At 26.8% G+C, this 18,328-nt stretch overlaps 1 protein-coding gene across 1 annotated transcript in view; it reads right to left on the bottom strand.

Annotated features, from left to right (window-relative positions):
* LOC111625522 (V-type proton ATPase 116 kDa subunit a-like) overlaps positions 1-18,328 on the bottom strand; it is a 90,505-nt gene that overhangs the window by 17,811 nt on the left and 54,366 nt on the right. Inside the window, exons 5-10 of the mRNA XM_023368686.1 lie at positions 16,838-16,926; positions 10,729-10,855; positions 10,574-10,656; positions 8,800-8,898; positions 6,113-6,257; positions 38-188 (exon numbers count right to left, since the gene is read on the bottom strand). Coding sequence (XP_023224454.1) covers positions 38-188; positions 6,113-6,257; positions 8,800-8,898; positions 10,574-10,656; positions 10,729-10,855; positions 16,838-16,926 — 694 coding nt within the window. The remainder of the gene's footprint in view (positions 1-37; positions 189-6,112; positions 6,258-8,799; positions 8,899-10,573; positions 10,657-10,728; positions 10,856-16,837; positions 16,927-18,328) is intronic.

The following is an 18,328-nucleotide window of genomic DNA, read 5'->3' as shown; positions in this document are numbered from 1 at the left end:
CATAAAACATATGATCAAAAAATGCATTTTGACTTGCCTGGATTAACTTCTCTGTAGTTAGCTACACCGTATGCATCTACAATGTTCTGAAATCCTTGTGAAAATTTATTTGTTCTATTATATGTTGGAGGTATTTCTTTTGTTTCCATTCTATTTAATATAGAAGGAACAGTACTACCACTTTGCTCCTAATAAAAAATTTACAATGCATTAAACAATTCTAATACTTAAAATCTAAACAATAATATAATTTGAATAATAATTTATTTTTATATTCTGAATAATTTGGCACAATAAAATTACTCTTCATCCACTAAACTGAGGATACCAAGTTTCTTTTTATTTACTGAAATGTTTTTGACTATATGCAAGTCATCTTTGAAGTTGTTACATAACAGAATAGAATATAAAAAATTTTTGGAATGAGCTATGGAACATTTTTAAAGATTATAAATGATTTCAACTTTAATTAAAATACAAAAAATGTTTTGGTCTCTAAATTATAACTTTTTTGGCTTCACATCTATATAAACTATAAATAAAATATAATTAAATATAACAGCCTAAGAATGACTGAAAATCTTTAATGATAAAAATTAAAATGTAGGACTCAAATACAGGTATCCCTTGTACAATACAGTTTAAAAACTTGGTGAAATTTCCCATATAACATAGTTTCTGGTTTGGCTCCAATATTGTTCAAGAATTTGGGAAACCCTCCATACAAAATTTCACAAGTGTTAGGTGCAAATTGTTATTCAATATTTTTTTTTTATTAAAACTGTGACTGTCACTGTGTTTTGTTTTTTATAGATTAAATAAACTTTACTAAATATGAAGATTAAACATTTTTAGGTAAGTGTTATTAAGCTTTTTTTAACCATACATAAGCAATTATTTGTAAAAATGATGAATAAAATACGGTGGTATGTTTATATAAACATCCCTATAAACCTGATGTAATGCAATAACTCACCAACAATTGCTGTAAATCATATAGCTATAATTTGGTATAATTCTGAATTATAAATGAATTTGGCACTAGAGGGAAACGTTAGGTGCGATCTCGTATGAAAATTAATAATTAAATATTTAATTAAATAATTTAGATTAAACTGGAAGAAAAGACTTGGCCCGAAGCGTGACTCAAACCCACAATATGGTATGTTGGTGGTTCGAGGTATGACTTACCGCCATACTTGAACTGTTCCAACTCAAACAATTTAGTATTTGAATACAAATTATGGAAAAAATTTGCACAGTACTTGATTGAACAAGCATTACCTGCTAGAATAAATTTTTGATTAATAACATATTTTTATTTCATCATTCATACAAACTTTTTATAATAAAAATAAAAAATACAAACATGTCGCTGACATTTCTGATCAAGATCAACAAAACACCTCAGAAGATGACAGTACTTTTATCATCTTCCATTCCAAAAAATCCAGTAATGAGTTACTTAACTTTCCTGGCAACATTTAAAATTGTGCATATGGTACCATCTGTTGTGATATTTTATTTAAAAAACTTTTTTATTTTTAATTATAAAATTGCAAAAAGCTTAATTAAAGCAAAAAGAATAGAGATGGGTTTTATAAAAAAAATAGTAAATGCTAATAATGAGTAAAATTGTCATTAAGTCCAACCCTACTAGAGATATGCCATACAGACCCCCCCTCAATTTCCCTACCACTTTGACCTTTAACCACCAATATTTAGTAGCATCAATCCTCCCTGCAAAATTTTTGACATAAAATACAGGCATTATTAAGCTTCAAGGTCTGTAAACAAAATTGTATCCTCCACAGAAAAAAAAAAACCATCTTTTTTTGCATTTCTTGATGTTTCAAGGTCCAAGTCTAAAAATGTGAAAATCTTAAGAGTGGTCATTTTTTGACCAATCACCATATTTTCTCTTTGTTATGTATAACAGTGCCAGGAAAGTAAAAATGTTTATATCCTATTCTATTATATAACTGTTAAAAATGATTTGTATATAGCTGAAAATGTTGCAGTGAATAAAAAGAAAGTTGGTATCCTCAATTTAGGAGATAAATGAGTTATTTTATTGTGTAATTTCTTTTTTAAAAAATGTTCACATTTAAATGAAATAAACAATAAATTCAATTATTAATTGAAATAAGTAATATAACAAAAACAGAATAAATTTTCCTATATACATCTATCTTTATTTATTAAAAATAGCAATTTTATATTTTATGATTCATTTTCATCTATGTAATCTGTAGAACATGATCATTTTTATTTTGAATTTATTAACTTAATCATACATAGTGTAACTCTGATTTATGTTTTATCTTATTCAACTCAATTTTAAAATACAATCTTTAAAGTATAAGTAAGATACAGGCATTATTAAGCTTGTATGTAAATCAATATTGTGCTATATTTATAGTATGTTTCAGAATGAATGCTATTATTTTAAATTTGTAATTATGTTAATTATTATCTGAAAAGTTTGCAATGTTTACCATTCAATAGAGTAACTGTCTGAGTTTCATCTCCCACCTGCATTCAAATGTCTTGTTGTCTACTACACCTAGTGACATAAGCAAAAGGTGATTCTTAGAGTGTTTTGTGTTCTGCAGTTCACAAAATTAGAATCACTTATCATTGTGCAACATGAGTAGTCTGCAAGAACTGTAGAATTGTTGCTGCTGTTAAGGCGTGACTACAAATCTGCTGTAACAAATGTAGGAAGAGTTTGAGTATTGGTTGAATGGGTGCCTTGTGACACAATTTACACACACACAAACTGTAATGAAGAAATGTGAAACTTGTACATTAAAACATTGGAAAACTGTCCATTACAAAGCTCTCAGATAATAATTAACATAATTACAATAATTTAAAATAATGGCTTTCCTTTTAGAAGACCTTGTGTGTGTATATATATATATGTGGGTTGTTCAAAAAGTTCCCAAACTTTCTGAATAGCATGCCTCCAGTTGGTTATTTTTTAATCTGCTTGAAGGCATTGTGTCCACGGAAACCTCCCAAGTAACCTCCTTCAGTCCGTTTATTGATATCTTGTTTNTTTAAAATAGCAATGTTCAATATTAATTAAAGTACAGGAGTGAAGATAAATCATGTAATTTAAAATATTTTCTAGAAAACTGCTAAGTTAATTACGTTATTGTTACAATTTGTTTTTTTTTAGATATTATAAGCTTCATAAAAAACTGTTTTATAGAGAATATTTTTTAATCTGCTTGAAGGCATTGTGTCCACGGAAACCTCCCAAGTAACCTCCTTCAGTCCGTTTATTGATATCTTGTTTTGGTGATTAGATATGACTGTTTATGTGAAGGGGTGTTTGTGGAGTTTGGCAAAAAATCGAATCTGCGGAAATGAGCTCATTGAAGGAGCAGCGTTGTTCTGTGAAATTCTGTGTAAAACTCGAAAAATCCTTCATGGAAACTTCCCTGGTGGTGAAACATCCCCCCCGCCCCAAGAAAGCTCTACAAATTTGTTCAAATGTTAAGGTGATGTTGACTGTTTTTTTGATGCAAAGGGGAGGTTGTGCATCGTGAATACCTATCTACAGGCCAGACAGTCAACACGAAGTACTACCTGGGGGTTATGAAATGCTTAAGAGACAGAATCAGGCGAAAACGGCCCAAACTTTGAAAGAGTGGCAAGTGGTTTTTTCACCACAACAACATGCCAGCTCATTAGTCCCTCAGAATTCGTGAGTTTTTGGCCAAAAACAAGACTGCTGTGCTCTTACCCACCCACCCTACTCACCTGCGACTTTTTCCTGTTCCCCAAATTAAAAAACACGCTCAAAGGAAAAAGATTTGCCACCATTCCAGAGATAAAAAAATGACGGAGAAGCTTATGAGCATTCGGAAAAAGCATTCCAGGACTGTTTCAAAAAGTGGAAACACCATTGGGATAAGTGTATATGTTGGGGAGGAGACTACTTTGAAGGAGACCCTGACAAATAAATTGTAAGTGAAGTATTTTTTTTTTTGTAATAAATAAAGTTCAGGAACTTTTTGAACAACCCTTGTATATATACTTGTATATATATATAAGTATATATATAGTATAATATATGATTTTCAGTGAAATACTCTTGTAGAGTATTTGTTTGTTATGTAGATATAACTGTGGAGTCTAGTCATATTTTCCCTCTTTATGAGAAAGTCCACTTTTCTATGGAGGATTTAGGGTAGTATTTGTTATACTTTGTTAATATTGTCTGTGCTTTCATTAATACAGAGAAACAGAACAGTTCAAACATATAACCTGAAATAAATACATGAGTACTGGGATGATGTGTTTATTGTTATACAAATGTGTTTTTAGTATTAAGTATTATACTCAATATCTGTTGCATTTTTTTCTGTTAGTCTCTATTCTACTTGTGTATGTTCTGTGAACTTGGCTTGTTGTAATCATAAATAATCATAGACCTCCATTTGTCCATGAATTCAATATTGTCCAAAACTATTCTTCAAAATTCCTTTTTGCTTTGTAAAGTGTTTTGTATTAATCTAGAACAATCCTCATTTGTATGTCAATAGTAATGTATGTAATATTTAGTACATGTTTTAGTTGTACTTGGGTTGATGTGTAGAGTTTTAAGTTGTCCATATATAAAAGATGGAATAATGCATTTTGTGTTGTTTTATTTTATTTGATGTATCAATATTTTGTATTGTTTAACCTATTAGACATTGAGTTTAAGGCCAGACAGATACAGAGTGAACTTAGAAAATCTTCCTAGAAAATGTCTCACCTAATATGTATTTGGTTTGTTTTAAAGTTCTCCAGTATTTCATTACATTTCCTAGAAATGTAATAAATGTTGGATATCTTTTGTACATGGTATAGCATGTGTACAACTATAACTGTAGGATGCTATTGAATGCTTTCCTGTAATCTATTGTATGTATGCCACATGTATTATTTGTGCACTTGTCATAGAATAACTAATTCCATGAATAACTATTCTTTTCACCCCATGTTGTTTCTTCAACAGTCTTTTTGTTATTCTGTAAGAATGTTGTTCTATTTGATGGTACATTTTGTTTGTGATGAATGATGTAAGTATAATGTAAGTATATTTTAGACTTTGCACTGCAGAAGGCATGTGATAGCTCTGTATTGTGTGAAGGTCTTTATTGCTATTATTTTTGAGTTTCACATACATATAATGACACAAGTAAAAAATTTTGGAATGTCTTGTGGATTGTTGATTATGTACATGAAACATTTGACTAGATCTAATGCAGAAGTGTAAATTTTTTTACCAGNAAATTATTTATATTAATGATGTCTCCAAAGTTCAACAAATTTTTCGCAGAAAAATAACTTATCAAAAATCGCGGCCACTGTTTGGTGCGCTGCTCCGTGATGAAAACAAACTTAAGCAATGGCGATGTTGAACGGTGCACACTTGGTAAGTAATCCTACAATTTTTTGTTTATAGCATAATTTATATGGATTGTTCCCCAAAAAATTATATGTGTTTTGGAAATGTTGAGTCGAATTAGTCTAGAATCGATTAATTTTATGGAAGAAAACCTTTCAAACAGCTGTAGTCCGTAAACTTCACACGTGTCGGGCTGCGATTGGCTCATGTATTTAAGGATTCCTACAATGTGAAATTCATATAACATGGAATGTATCTACGCTTTATAGGGGGGTCTACTGTATATATACATACATACATACATACATACATACATACATACATACGGGCTTATCACACCAGTGAATAAGATTAATTAACAAATTCTTTAATGATTATTAACACCTTAATAGTAAAAATTTACAATAAACTGAGACTCCTTTAAAATGTACTGTACATAATATAGAACATTCAAAATGCATTTTGGACATAATAAATAGTCCCTCTTCAGTTGGTGTTCATACATATAAAATTATACAGTAAATAAATTATAAATACATTTAAAAGGCCATTGTAAACATGACAACTTCACAATCATCATATGGGCTTATTCACATTCGCTGCTGTGATAAGACCATATGTGTCTTGTTGATTTAGACTAATTGTTAAATACAACTCTTATACTACACCACATTCAAAGTAAGCTGCTTTGATGCAACATACTTCTTCATCACTTGCCAAAACAGTGTTTGAGGCAAATTTTTGTGCTGTTTTAAAAGCTCTCACCACTTTAGTAACTTTCACTTCTTCTGATGATTGAAACTTGCAACCCTTCAATCTCTCTTTTGTTTTGGGAACAGATAAAAGTCTGCATGAGCAAGATAAAAAAGTAAAGAAGTGGTGAAAAACAATAAGTTCTTCTTAATCAAATATTCATTGACAAGGAACAGCTGTACAGGAGCATTATTGTGAATATCTGATTAAAAAAGGGCATAACAGTGCTTCCCCAAAGGAAAAAGTAAATTTTAGAAAGTGGTTTTACCACAGACTTTTATCTGTTCCTTAACATGAAAAAAAGTGAAGGGCTGAGGCATGAAGGGTGAAAGCTGTGGCACCACCCTTCATGCCTCATTTTGCTTCTGACCATTTGCTTTATATTTGCTTTTAAGCAAATATAAATGGCCTTAAGGGTTGTTTCGACAAATGTTATGGATGCTGGCTAAAGTGTGCAGCTGCCAGAGGAGCTTGTTTTCAAGATGATATGGTATAAGAATTTTTGTATGCTGCCATAATAAAACTTGTGATAGCAGTTTGGTTCATTTTTACTTGAACCTCATATAAATAATATATATAACAACAGTCAATATAAAATTTTCAAGCAATACACACAATAAATATAAGGTTGTTGCATATAAAATGACCAATTTCACAGAACACATTTACAAATCACAAAACATAATATGACAGCACTTAGCACTGTAATCAAAATTATCTCAAGCAGCATCTATAAACTTCTGTCAAGTGACAAATACATGAATGCCTTCTTCATAAAACTTGGGTTTGCAGGAGGTGAAGCCATTAAAAATCTGATATCTGGTTGTTTCTTACATAAATGTTTTCTTAGCTAGAAAATGATGGAGATGATTAAGAAAATAAAAGAATGTTGATGGAAAAATAAAATGAGTATGCTGGATGAGAGAGAGAGAGAGAGAGAGAGAAAGAAACAGAGACTCACATCCCAACAGCTGAATGTACAGAATATGCCCCAAGAGAAAAAGTGGACAAAAATTCATATGCTCAACTTTCATTTTGCAGATGATATTGCATATTCTTGTATAGATGGAATTGTTATCTAACCAAAAATGCATTTGCTGATGCAACTTTTTTCAGTATGAAGCTATTATGGTTTGTGCAAAGTTATGTTGAGTAATCTTGTAAAACTTTTAATGAAAACAAATATCAAACAAAAATTATGCCATCAAATTTTATATTAAAGTCAATAAACCTCCCAGCATAACATCTGAAAGTTTGGCTAAGCTATGGCAGATGCAACTCTATTGTGTTTTTAGATGGCACAAAGCTTTCAAAGAGGTCAAAAAACTGTTGAAAACAAGCCTTTTTCTGAAAAATAATACAAGACTCTGTTAGTCCAAATTCTAAAGGTTAATAACTTGTACTTGAAGGAATTTTTGGATCTTGCTCACGTACACAATTGTACAAACAAAATTTTCTAAACACAAAGTATATTTTTTGTTGGCAATTATTATCTATTTTTAGTAGAATCAATATTAATCAGTCTAATAAATCCAGTTAATACAACCTGCAACCATCCAAAATGCGATGTATGTAAGTTTTACTAATTTAACGTGTTTAACATGCAAGTGTGATTATAAAAAATCAAAAATTTGTAAACTGAATACTTACACATTGTTTTAAATCTATTTTATTCTTTTTAAATAATTATTTACCATATTTCTTGTTCTAAAATATTTCAGTTGAATATTTATTATTCAAAAGAATGGTTCAAAAAAATTTTAAATCTATTTTTATTTTAGAGATTGAAGAAAGCTTAATTTTTCTAAAGGTAAAAGTACTTTCAATAAGTTTTTAACTACTATATCATTGAATTAGTGTAATTTATAACTGTGTTATTGATATTATTCTGTTGTAAGACCAATCATAAGTATACATTGAAAAAGTAGATACTTCATATTCTTCAATTGTTTTTTAATCTACTTAACAATATATTTTTGTTTAACATTATCAGTAGTTATTTGGATATATTTTAGTTATTTTAGACATTCCTTTTCAAGAACATTGAAAAAAGAAACAAATAAGATTAACAAGTATCTTTCTCATCATTTATTATAATAGATAGATATATATTTCTTGAGGAACAATATAATTCCATCATGCTTTTCTTTAATTATTTTATTAGTAAACTGTCAATAAATCATTCATTGAAGAATTATCTCCCTTACATTAAAGTAATTTGAAAGTTTAACTAATAATTGTTATTGTTTTGAAAAGTTTAAACTTCACAAAATAAAGCTGAAATTCATTTTACAGATTTTGATTTGAAAACAGTTTCAATAAAAAATATTGTATAATCTTATTGTCATTAGTTAAAATAAATGACTTTAAAAATTTCAATGTAATCTATATGATAATTTATTATTTCTAGACATTGTTTTATTTGAGTGTTTTTACTTTTAATAATCTTGAAATTGTTTAGACTTTTCATAAAAAATTATTCACTATACATTTCATACCTCAAACTTCATGAATAAAATTTTGAAGTGTAACAAAAAAATAAATTTTTGATTTTTATAAATAAATGATAATAACATCAGTTCTAAACAAATAATTTTTATGAAAAGAGCTTTTATAAAGCTTTAGAAAAATGATACTTAACAGTATTCAAATCTTCAATTCTAGTCATAACACCAATAGACATTTCTCTTCTATCAGCTGGAGTCTCAGGACAAGGATATAATGTAGCTTGAAAACTAAAAATAAAATAAAAGCAATGTACAATATTATAAATTAATAGAGTTTAAGTGTTACCTTTAAGAAATATAACAAAACTATCTTCTCAATCAATGTTATAATTCTGATTTAAACATATATTTTAATCATTATATACTTCAAGAGCTCCACTGTCATTGCAATTATATATGGGGGAAATAAAACACTTAATACATTTTAAAAGCCAAATGGAAGCATTTTAAGCACATTAAATGCCACAATAGTGGGCCATTAAATATTACCTGGGCCATAATCCTGTTTTTGAACAAAATAGCACAAATGTGATGGCTATTTAATATATTTTTACCTGCATTGTTAAAAAGCATGTTTTTCTCAATTTTTAGGCATTTTGCAAAATTGCAACACTTGGCCTGAATAATTTTTTCTTGAGCATGTATGTTTATCAGCTTATGAATTCAACAAAACTTCTATCACATTGAAGATTGCATAAATGGGCTGATACAAATCCAAGAGAAATATAATAATCACTGAAATAATATACCTATTTTTTTTACTATTTATTTTCAATGAGAGAAAATGACTTTTGTTTCTTGTATATTTGTTTTTTGTGCTTTTATTTTTACAATACTGTACTTATTCACATTCATTGTGCAAGAATATTCATTGTGACATTAGAAAAGGCAATTTGCTCATTTTTCATATTTTATGGGAGAAAAAATTACATTCCTATTAGTATTCTATCATTAAAAAAATTTACTGGACCGAGTGCAATTCCTATTCTCATAGGCCATGTTTTAACTATTTCCATTACATTTATATAGCTGGCATTTTGCTCCAAAGTAACACAGCTCAGGTTTCAATGTATAGTATGTGTTGCAGAAATATATTAAGCACCATGCAATGCATATTTGTAACACACAGTGCTTAATATTTTAAACTTTCCGAGAACTGTAGTTGGTTGAGTACTAGAAATGAGTGAGGTGGTTTATAAATTTCACACAAATATACTAGAGAGATAGCAAAATGTATAGTATGTTTGCATTTAAATTACAGTTTTGCAGTTTGAACTCTAATTTTTATCTGATTTGAAAAAGTTTCCAAAGCACTTAAAAATATCTGCTGGAGAATAAATTTAGTTACACCAGTCGGCATTCTATTAGATTGACTTCATGTGAAGTAATATGTGTATATTTATATCGATATTATACATTTTATATAAAACTAAATTTTAAAAAATTTACTTAGTAAGATTTTCAATAAAATTTTTATAGAAATGTAATATTGAATATTTGTAAGAATATTTAAAGTTTTTTAAACACAATACTAGCATTTACCAAACATTGATTTTGCTTACTTTTTCTTCATTTAGTAATTATAGATTATGATTTGCATTTAAAATTTTTTATAGTTTTACTACTACTATTATTATATACAAATTTTATATATTTGTATTACTAATAAACTTTTGACAGACATTTTTTATGATTCACAATGTCAAATTAATAAACAAAAAGACCAAATTATAACATCTCATTTCAAAATTGTTATATATACATTGGTTAATAAAATAAATGAAAATAAAGTTTAAGCATATAAAAGAAAAATGTTGCTTAATTATTACTGCTATAAATGTAGAAAGAAAAAACTAAATGTGCAAAAAACATTAAATTTAGGCATAGATTTATAATTACTTACCCTTCACAAATTTTTTTTACTCTTGTTTTTAATTGTTCTCCTTGAAAAAAAATGACAACTACAGATTTATGTACTTGAGCACCCTTGATAAAATAATAAATATACATAAATATGTTTTAATATAAAAATTTTACTTATTTAAAAAAAAAACATACAGTAACAGGGTCTTCTAAAGGAGTTTCTATATCTGCTTGTCTTAGAAAGACATTTCCTCTACAAACTCTCCATAACATGCGTTCAAATGCAGGCAACCTTTCTCTTAAAATAACACCAGCCACAAATCTAGGAAGTGAATCAAAATGTTATAATTACACAAAATTTTGATATATATATATTTGTATTTGTTATTTTAGAAAATATTAGAAATTTCTAAATATATAAATCAACTATACAATGAAACTCATATCTCATTTATATAAATCTTTCTAAATATAACTTCCACATGTTATTAATGGATTAAATATCAGATTTATAATCAGTTCATACATAAGTATCTGACCTTATCAATACATTTTGTAAATTTTTATACATATGCCTAACCTATTAACTACATGACCTTATCTATGCTTTATATTATTTGGCTAAAAAACATTATTTTTTTTAATAGCAAATTAAAGTCAATTTACACAGGAAAATGCTGATAGATAATCATTTATTTGAACACAAACACTGAACCAATTTACGGTGTGGAATGATCGACTAATCATAAAAAACAAATGTTTTCGAACCCCTTCTGGGCTCTTCATCAGGTTTTAGCTCGTAAATTCGATTGACAAATTGAGATTTGTCAATTGAATTTACAAGCCCAGAAGCTAAAATTGAATTTCCGAGCTAAAACCTGATGAAGAGCCCAGAAGGGGTTCGAAAACGTTTGTTTTTTATGATTAGTCGATCATTCCACACCGTAAATTGATCAGTGTTTGTGTTTGATATATAGGTGTGGTGAGTAGTGAGTTTTGCATTTATTTGAACATAGTTACACCAAAATGACCTAATCTTTATCTTTAATATATATATCGTAAAGAAATCACTCAATTTAAATTAGAGTATACTTTATTATAGTAACAATAGAAATTATTTTATTGTTGTAGACAGTATATCAGATACTTGTTCTTGACAATAAAAATATGAAAATTTTCTTGTATTTTGATCAATAAATCAATTATTAGCTTATTTATACAGTAATCCCTCTATTTACACAGTCTTCATTCATGCAAATTCACTTTAACCTGGTTATAATCAACTAGATACCAGATGTCACCACAAGGCATAAATTTAAAACTTTTAAAGGTTAAACTCATTGAAGTGAATTAACTTCACATACATTGTGTATATACTAGTATACACATTGCAATCATACAAATTCAGGAGTTTCCAATTTAATTTATTTAATAATCTTATCTACAGTTGTGTACTAGGCATATGTAGTGTAGTAAAAACTCATAGTGAAACTAGTTTCAAGACAATGATTTAAATATCTCTGTACATATAGATTGTACATACAATATAGCTTGGAATGACAATAAAGTATTTTCATACATTATGATGCTTGTATTTTTTCCTTGTATGCTAGTATGTATTACATTTCCTTTATACTACATTTATTACAGTTTGATTAACATTTGATACAGTATTTCATAAGTAATGCCTCTGGATATTTCTCTTAAAGTTTGGGAGGAACAAGCAATTTAACATGTTTGTGTCAAAATGCATATAAACCTTTTATAATAAACAAAATATTTGTGCCTCTATATAAATAAAACTAAAATAAACTTTCAGAATTTGTAATTTAAAAGTATTTATTTTACATATAGGGTTTATTATTCACCACTTACAGGTCTTGTGTAATTTAGAATTAAATTTGAGTTATATTTTTTGGAAAAACTCCATGGTTCCATTTATATGCTTTTCATTTATGCAATGTTTTCATAGAACTAATTACTCATGTATTGATAAATAGAAGGATTGCTTTAATTTAATTTTATAAAAAAATATTTTGAAAATGTCAGAAATAGTTATGAAAGTTATATCTATGAAGAATGAATACTTATATATAAAATCATTTTCAAATTTTTTATTTTTTTTTTAGGAATTTGTTGATGTAAAATACAAAATATAGTGTTTTGTGTTTTAATAATATTTTTGTTTCAAAAGCAAATATCAATTTCCACTTCAGTGAAAATTTGTAAAATAACTGTATTATGATAATAGTAAACTAAGAAAAATAATAAAAAGCTTCACAAAAGTATGTTTATTATTTAATTTCATAGGAACTACAAACAAATAGAAAACTATCTACACATAATAAACCTAAAATAATAAAAACTAATTACAAAAAGAACTACATATAGAGAAATGACAATTATATGTGAAACTTTCAATTTAAACACCAAATATTTTACAATGAAAATATTAAGAAAAATATAATTCTGAGTAAAAATAATTTATATTTAAAATGATAACCATAATTTGACTAGGCAATGTTTTCTCTTGTTTATATACATGAATATTACTTTCCAACATTACATTTTTGCTAATGAAATTAAAAATAAAGATATTGTTATTACAATTTTGGCTTATTTGTTTCATTTTTTAAACTATCATGTAGAAATTTGTTTTTTGTTTTATATTGACATTTGTACAAAATTAAATATATTATTTAATAACTTTTGAGTTAAAAGATAATATTAAAATAAATCTTCATTTATCATTTTCTAAATAATACTTGAATAAAAAAACGAATTTCAGCATTCTAATGAATGATCTGACAATTATAATCCATCAAATTTGTACCATATAAGGAAGCATATCTTTCATTTATATGAGTTGACTGCTGAGGACAAAATTTTTATCACATGACTTCATTTCTGTTTTATTTATCAAATAATATTAATAAAGTATTTAATAATAATTGTTTATATAAACTCAAAAAAATTAAATAAAAAATAATTTTAATGCCTTTACTTTAAGCTTAGTTTATATGGAGAGCTAATTATTAGTGAAAAGTGGAAATAGAAACAAATATTGTATTGACTGTAACATCCTTTCTGGCAAAATATTGTTTTGCAAATTTCAATCATATTCTAACAGACTGAACTTTTCAGCTAGCAAAAAATATTCACCACTAATCAGAACTAATTTCTAGATATAAATTGATTTAAACATGATAGCTACAAGGAATATACTTTATAATTATATTCTTACAATTATAATTAATTTTGAAATTTTCTTTTCAATATAAACAATGACAAATGACATGTTTGTATTTCTGAATACAATGTTCTTTTGACATATTCATTAGCTATTATGGTTGTACTCTGAAGATTATCATTCAGAATGATCAAAAACATTAGCAATAAAAAACTTTTTGCTGGAATTATAAGGTGTTTAAGTCATTCTTTCTTTTCAATAAATAAACGGACAAAGCAAGCATAAAAAAATCAGTTTCTGTTGTCAGCTGCTATCTTATTTTAATGATGTTTATAATAGTTGGTATAATAACTCATTTTATGTTCTTGTTTTGTGAAATGACATTGACAGCCAAATTTTTTATTCAAAATAAACTGTTTTTCATATTCTGCTTTCATTTTCACTAGTGAATGTATATCTGAACTAAGTTTATTCACTGCAGATAACTCTACAGTGAATAATAGATGAGCAATCAACTCATATAATTCATATCATAAGACATTCTCCACATTAAAATTATTTTCTAATGTTATTTAATTTTTTCTATATTTATTTTAACATTTATTATATTATTATATACTGTATTTATTATTATTTGATAAATAAAACAAATGACACAATAAAAAATTTTTTCTAATATTCTTTTCTAATATTTTAATATTAATTTTGTTGTATTTAGATGATTTGGTTTTTACTGATTTAGAATATTTTGTTACAGTTGTTGCAGTGGAAATATTATCTATGAAAAAAGCTATGTAATATTCATAAACTTTCTGTTTAATTTGATCGTGATTAGATATATACCCAGAACTGCCGTAAATGATCGGGCTAAATTTGGATATAATAATTATAAATGAACCAACTAATACAAGTTGTAAAAGCAGAATATATAAAATCATGATTTGCTATGAAAATGACCAAAGATGTGTATTATATAGAAAGCATACATAAATTATTAAAGGCGAGATAGCTCAAATAGTGTGGGCCAAGTTAAAGCTTATAGTTGCTGATATAAAAAAATAATCTATCTATATAGATAATAGAACTGTCTATTGCCATAAATACTGATTGATTGTTAATAAAAGGAAAGGAACAGGTAAAACTGTTAAATTAAGCCTCAAAAATGAGCAAATAAGCAAATTGTTATATTTAATTAGCCCTGAACACTTCTTACATGTGATCATAACATCCTAGAAACAGTAAAGCTTAGAATCATAGACAGTCTGCAATGAACAACCTAGCAAAACTTTAGAAAACCACCAATATTCCAAAATAGCTGAAAATAAAACTCTTAAAACTGTAATTCTCTCAACTCTGGCTTATCCTTTGGAAAAATGGTTATTACAGTTTATAAGAGAAAATAAAAAAACTTAAAGCAGTTGAAGAATGTACCCATCAACACCTCTCAAGACAAGCTTTGTACATTTAGATGAGATAAAAAGACCAACAGGTTGCTTAAGAATAGCTGAATTAAAAGTATTAAGAAATATTCCCACATGAAGTCATAAAATAACAATCCATGAAAAACCTTTTTTTACGAGTGTTATGTCACTATTAAATTCCACAAGTACTTTCGACCTCCACCGAGGTCTGAAATCATAAAGGAATAACAATAACCAATAACACTTAATAAAACATTTAACACCTTCTATCACTGAGAATACATTATTTATTAAGTGTTTTAAAAGAAGCTGAGTTTGATATTTAATTAATAACCAATAAACGTGCAAAAGAAAAATAAAAAAACCCTGAAAGCTAGGAAAGATTCATCAATAGGATGACTCAACCAATCACCAATGGAAGATCATTACAGATATGAGATACAATTGTTAAAGGCAATTTTTTATATTTGAATTATGTTTTCAGATTAAATAAAAGTAAACAGTTAATTTTAATAATAATAGCAATAATTTTTTTAATCTATCAGTTTAATCATTTTTTTTCTATTATATTTTCCTCATTATTCTATTATATACATATTTTGTTTTATTTTAGATTGTATCAAATTATTTAAAATACAGTAGACTCTCCCATATCTAAACTAATGTGGATGAGAGTGATCCAGATATTAGAAAACTCCAGATAAGGAAATGTTATAATTTTTAAACAAGCAAATATTTATTGTGACATTATTAAAATGTGGGCTACAATTTTTAATCACATTTTTAACTTATTTAATTTAAAATATATGCTCTCCGCCTTAAATTAATGACTTGCCCCTGTACATCATACTTTTCCTTTAACAATAGAGTTGTGCTGGTCATCTATCTAACACCTTTCAGGAGAAAATGTTTGAATTGAAACAACATGACTTCAGATCCAAACTAGAAGTTCATATATAGTTCCTGCCCCCAAGCTTTTCATGTCTGGTCTCAATTTTCATCTGTCTAATTCTGTTCTAAAGATTAAGGAAGGACAGACAGACAGACGGATGACAGTAAGAATTTATAGGACTACAATTTTTTCAAATTGCAGCCCAATAAAACTAACATATATGCCAACTGTATAAGAAATGTTTATTTTGACTGATGCTTATTTTTGACAATTATAATTAATTTTGAATTTTTTGAGTTAAAGTTGTTTATTTTGTTCTTCTCAACTTGCTGATGAGCTACTAAATCACACAAATGCCTCATCATTAGCACATCAGCAGTGGTTGATGCATTGTGTTATTTTTCAAACTTCAAGGCAACCTTAATAAAAAAAAAAATTTAAATATACACTGCAGTATAGAAAGGTAAGATTCAGAGTTGCATACAATATTTTCAAAAATGTTTGGTTGTCTTTGATTGGTCTGGATAAGCTAGAGAGTCCTGATATGGGAGAGTCTACTGTATCTTGGTATAATATCAAGCTAAAATAATATGTATATATTTATGAAATACAAATTTCAGTATTTAATGAGTTTCATTGTAATAACTGTTCAAAATATTCAATAAATAATTTTTAAAATATTATATTGTATACTACATAAATTAAAAATATAATATTGTATATAAAAAGAAATTTTAAAAAGTTAAAGAGAAAAATTTTAAATAAGTATATATTAAAATTATAAATTATCTTATCACATACCCCAATTGTGCAGGAGCACCTGTCACTTCATGAGTCACCAAGGATTTATCCATGGAATCAGTCTGACCCTGAACCATGCTGTGACCCTGCTGCAGGTGACAAACATAATGAAGTGACATCACTTAAATACACAATACATTGTGGCAGCACTGCATAATAATTAATAAACTTCTGAATTTAAAATAATTATAATTCAAGAATCTATTAGATACAAAGCTTCAGTATTTTTATCCATTTATCTATTCTTTTGAAAAATTGCTTTATTAATATTATTTTAAAACCTAATTCTATATAACAATGTATTTTCTGAGAAATATTTTCAATCTTTATTAAAGCTTTATAATAAAGAAATCACTCTTCCAAAAATTAATTATGAATTTCAAATGATAAAGAATTGAAATACAAAACTGAAAATCATAAATTTTTTACTAAATTGACTAGATTTTAAGACATGTAAAAAAGAATACAAAGATTTTACACAAAACATTTTTCACTTTACTTACTTCAGCTATTCATCTACTTAATTGATATTAACATTTAATTATAAATTATTGTTATAAAAAACAAAATATTAAATTAGAATTTTAAATTATGTTCATTCATGCATTTTATTTTGTAGTGTAAATCTTAATAATGATTATATTAATCTGAAGATAAAAATTAAAAGAAAATGTTTATTTTGTATTAAATTTTGAACATACCATTTTTATCTATTTGTAAATCTATTTTATTTAAAGTAAATTTTGAAACAGTAACCTACGTAAGATTACTGTATAAATTTAATTATGATGTAAAGCTCCAATACTGTATTATAATATAAAAAATAACTGCTAAAATAGTAACTAAGTGATTCACAACTTTTTTGAGTAGCAAGAACTTAAAATTTCAAGAAAGATGATTCAGTAAAAGACTAAAAATGTTTTTCATAAAATACATTATTACTTGAAACAAACAGACTTTAATATTAATGAAGATATATTATCATCAAATCTTTAAAAAAGTACTTCATAAATACAAATAATTATGATTAAAATAACTCTATTCATAACTGTCTGCAACAACTAAAAATCAAAACTCAGTAACACACGTAAGATACATTTTCCAAAATATTTTTTACTATGAAATTTCTATCATTTTTGAAATTCAAAGGCCAAGTATATCATTGTCAATAGCATAAAAAATATTTCATGCTATTGACAATGAAACCAAATGTAGAATTTTGCATTTCAAAGGACTTTGAGGTTTTCAAACATTTTCTCATAGACTCATTATTTTAAAGAATTTTTATTGTTTAAGATGGCACTAAGTTTTTCAGCTTAGTGCCATCTTATGTGTGCATCAACAACCACAGACCAAAAGAATTTAAGGCTAGTTACTGTACAAGATGACAATGGTGTCATACATCAATTTTTTTACTAAACATGTTTACAAAAATAAAAATGTTTCTTAACTTTGATTTTACTAATATATAGTTACAAAAATATAGTAGAA

The sequence above is a fragment of the Centruroides sculpturatus genome, unplaced genomic scaffold (genome assembly GCF_000671375.1).
Source record: "Centruroides sculpturatus isolate CEXI.00-Female unplaced genomic scaffold, Cexi_2.0 scaffold99, whole genome shotgun sequence".
Taxonomy (NCBI): domain Eukaryota; kingdom Metazoa; phylum Arthropoda; class Arachnida; order Scorpiones; family Buthidae; genus Centruroides; species Centruroides sculpturatus.
Note: the sequence above shows the minus strand (reverse complement) of the source record. Positions and strands in the feature narration are given on the sequence as shown.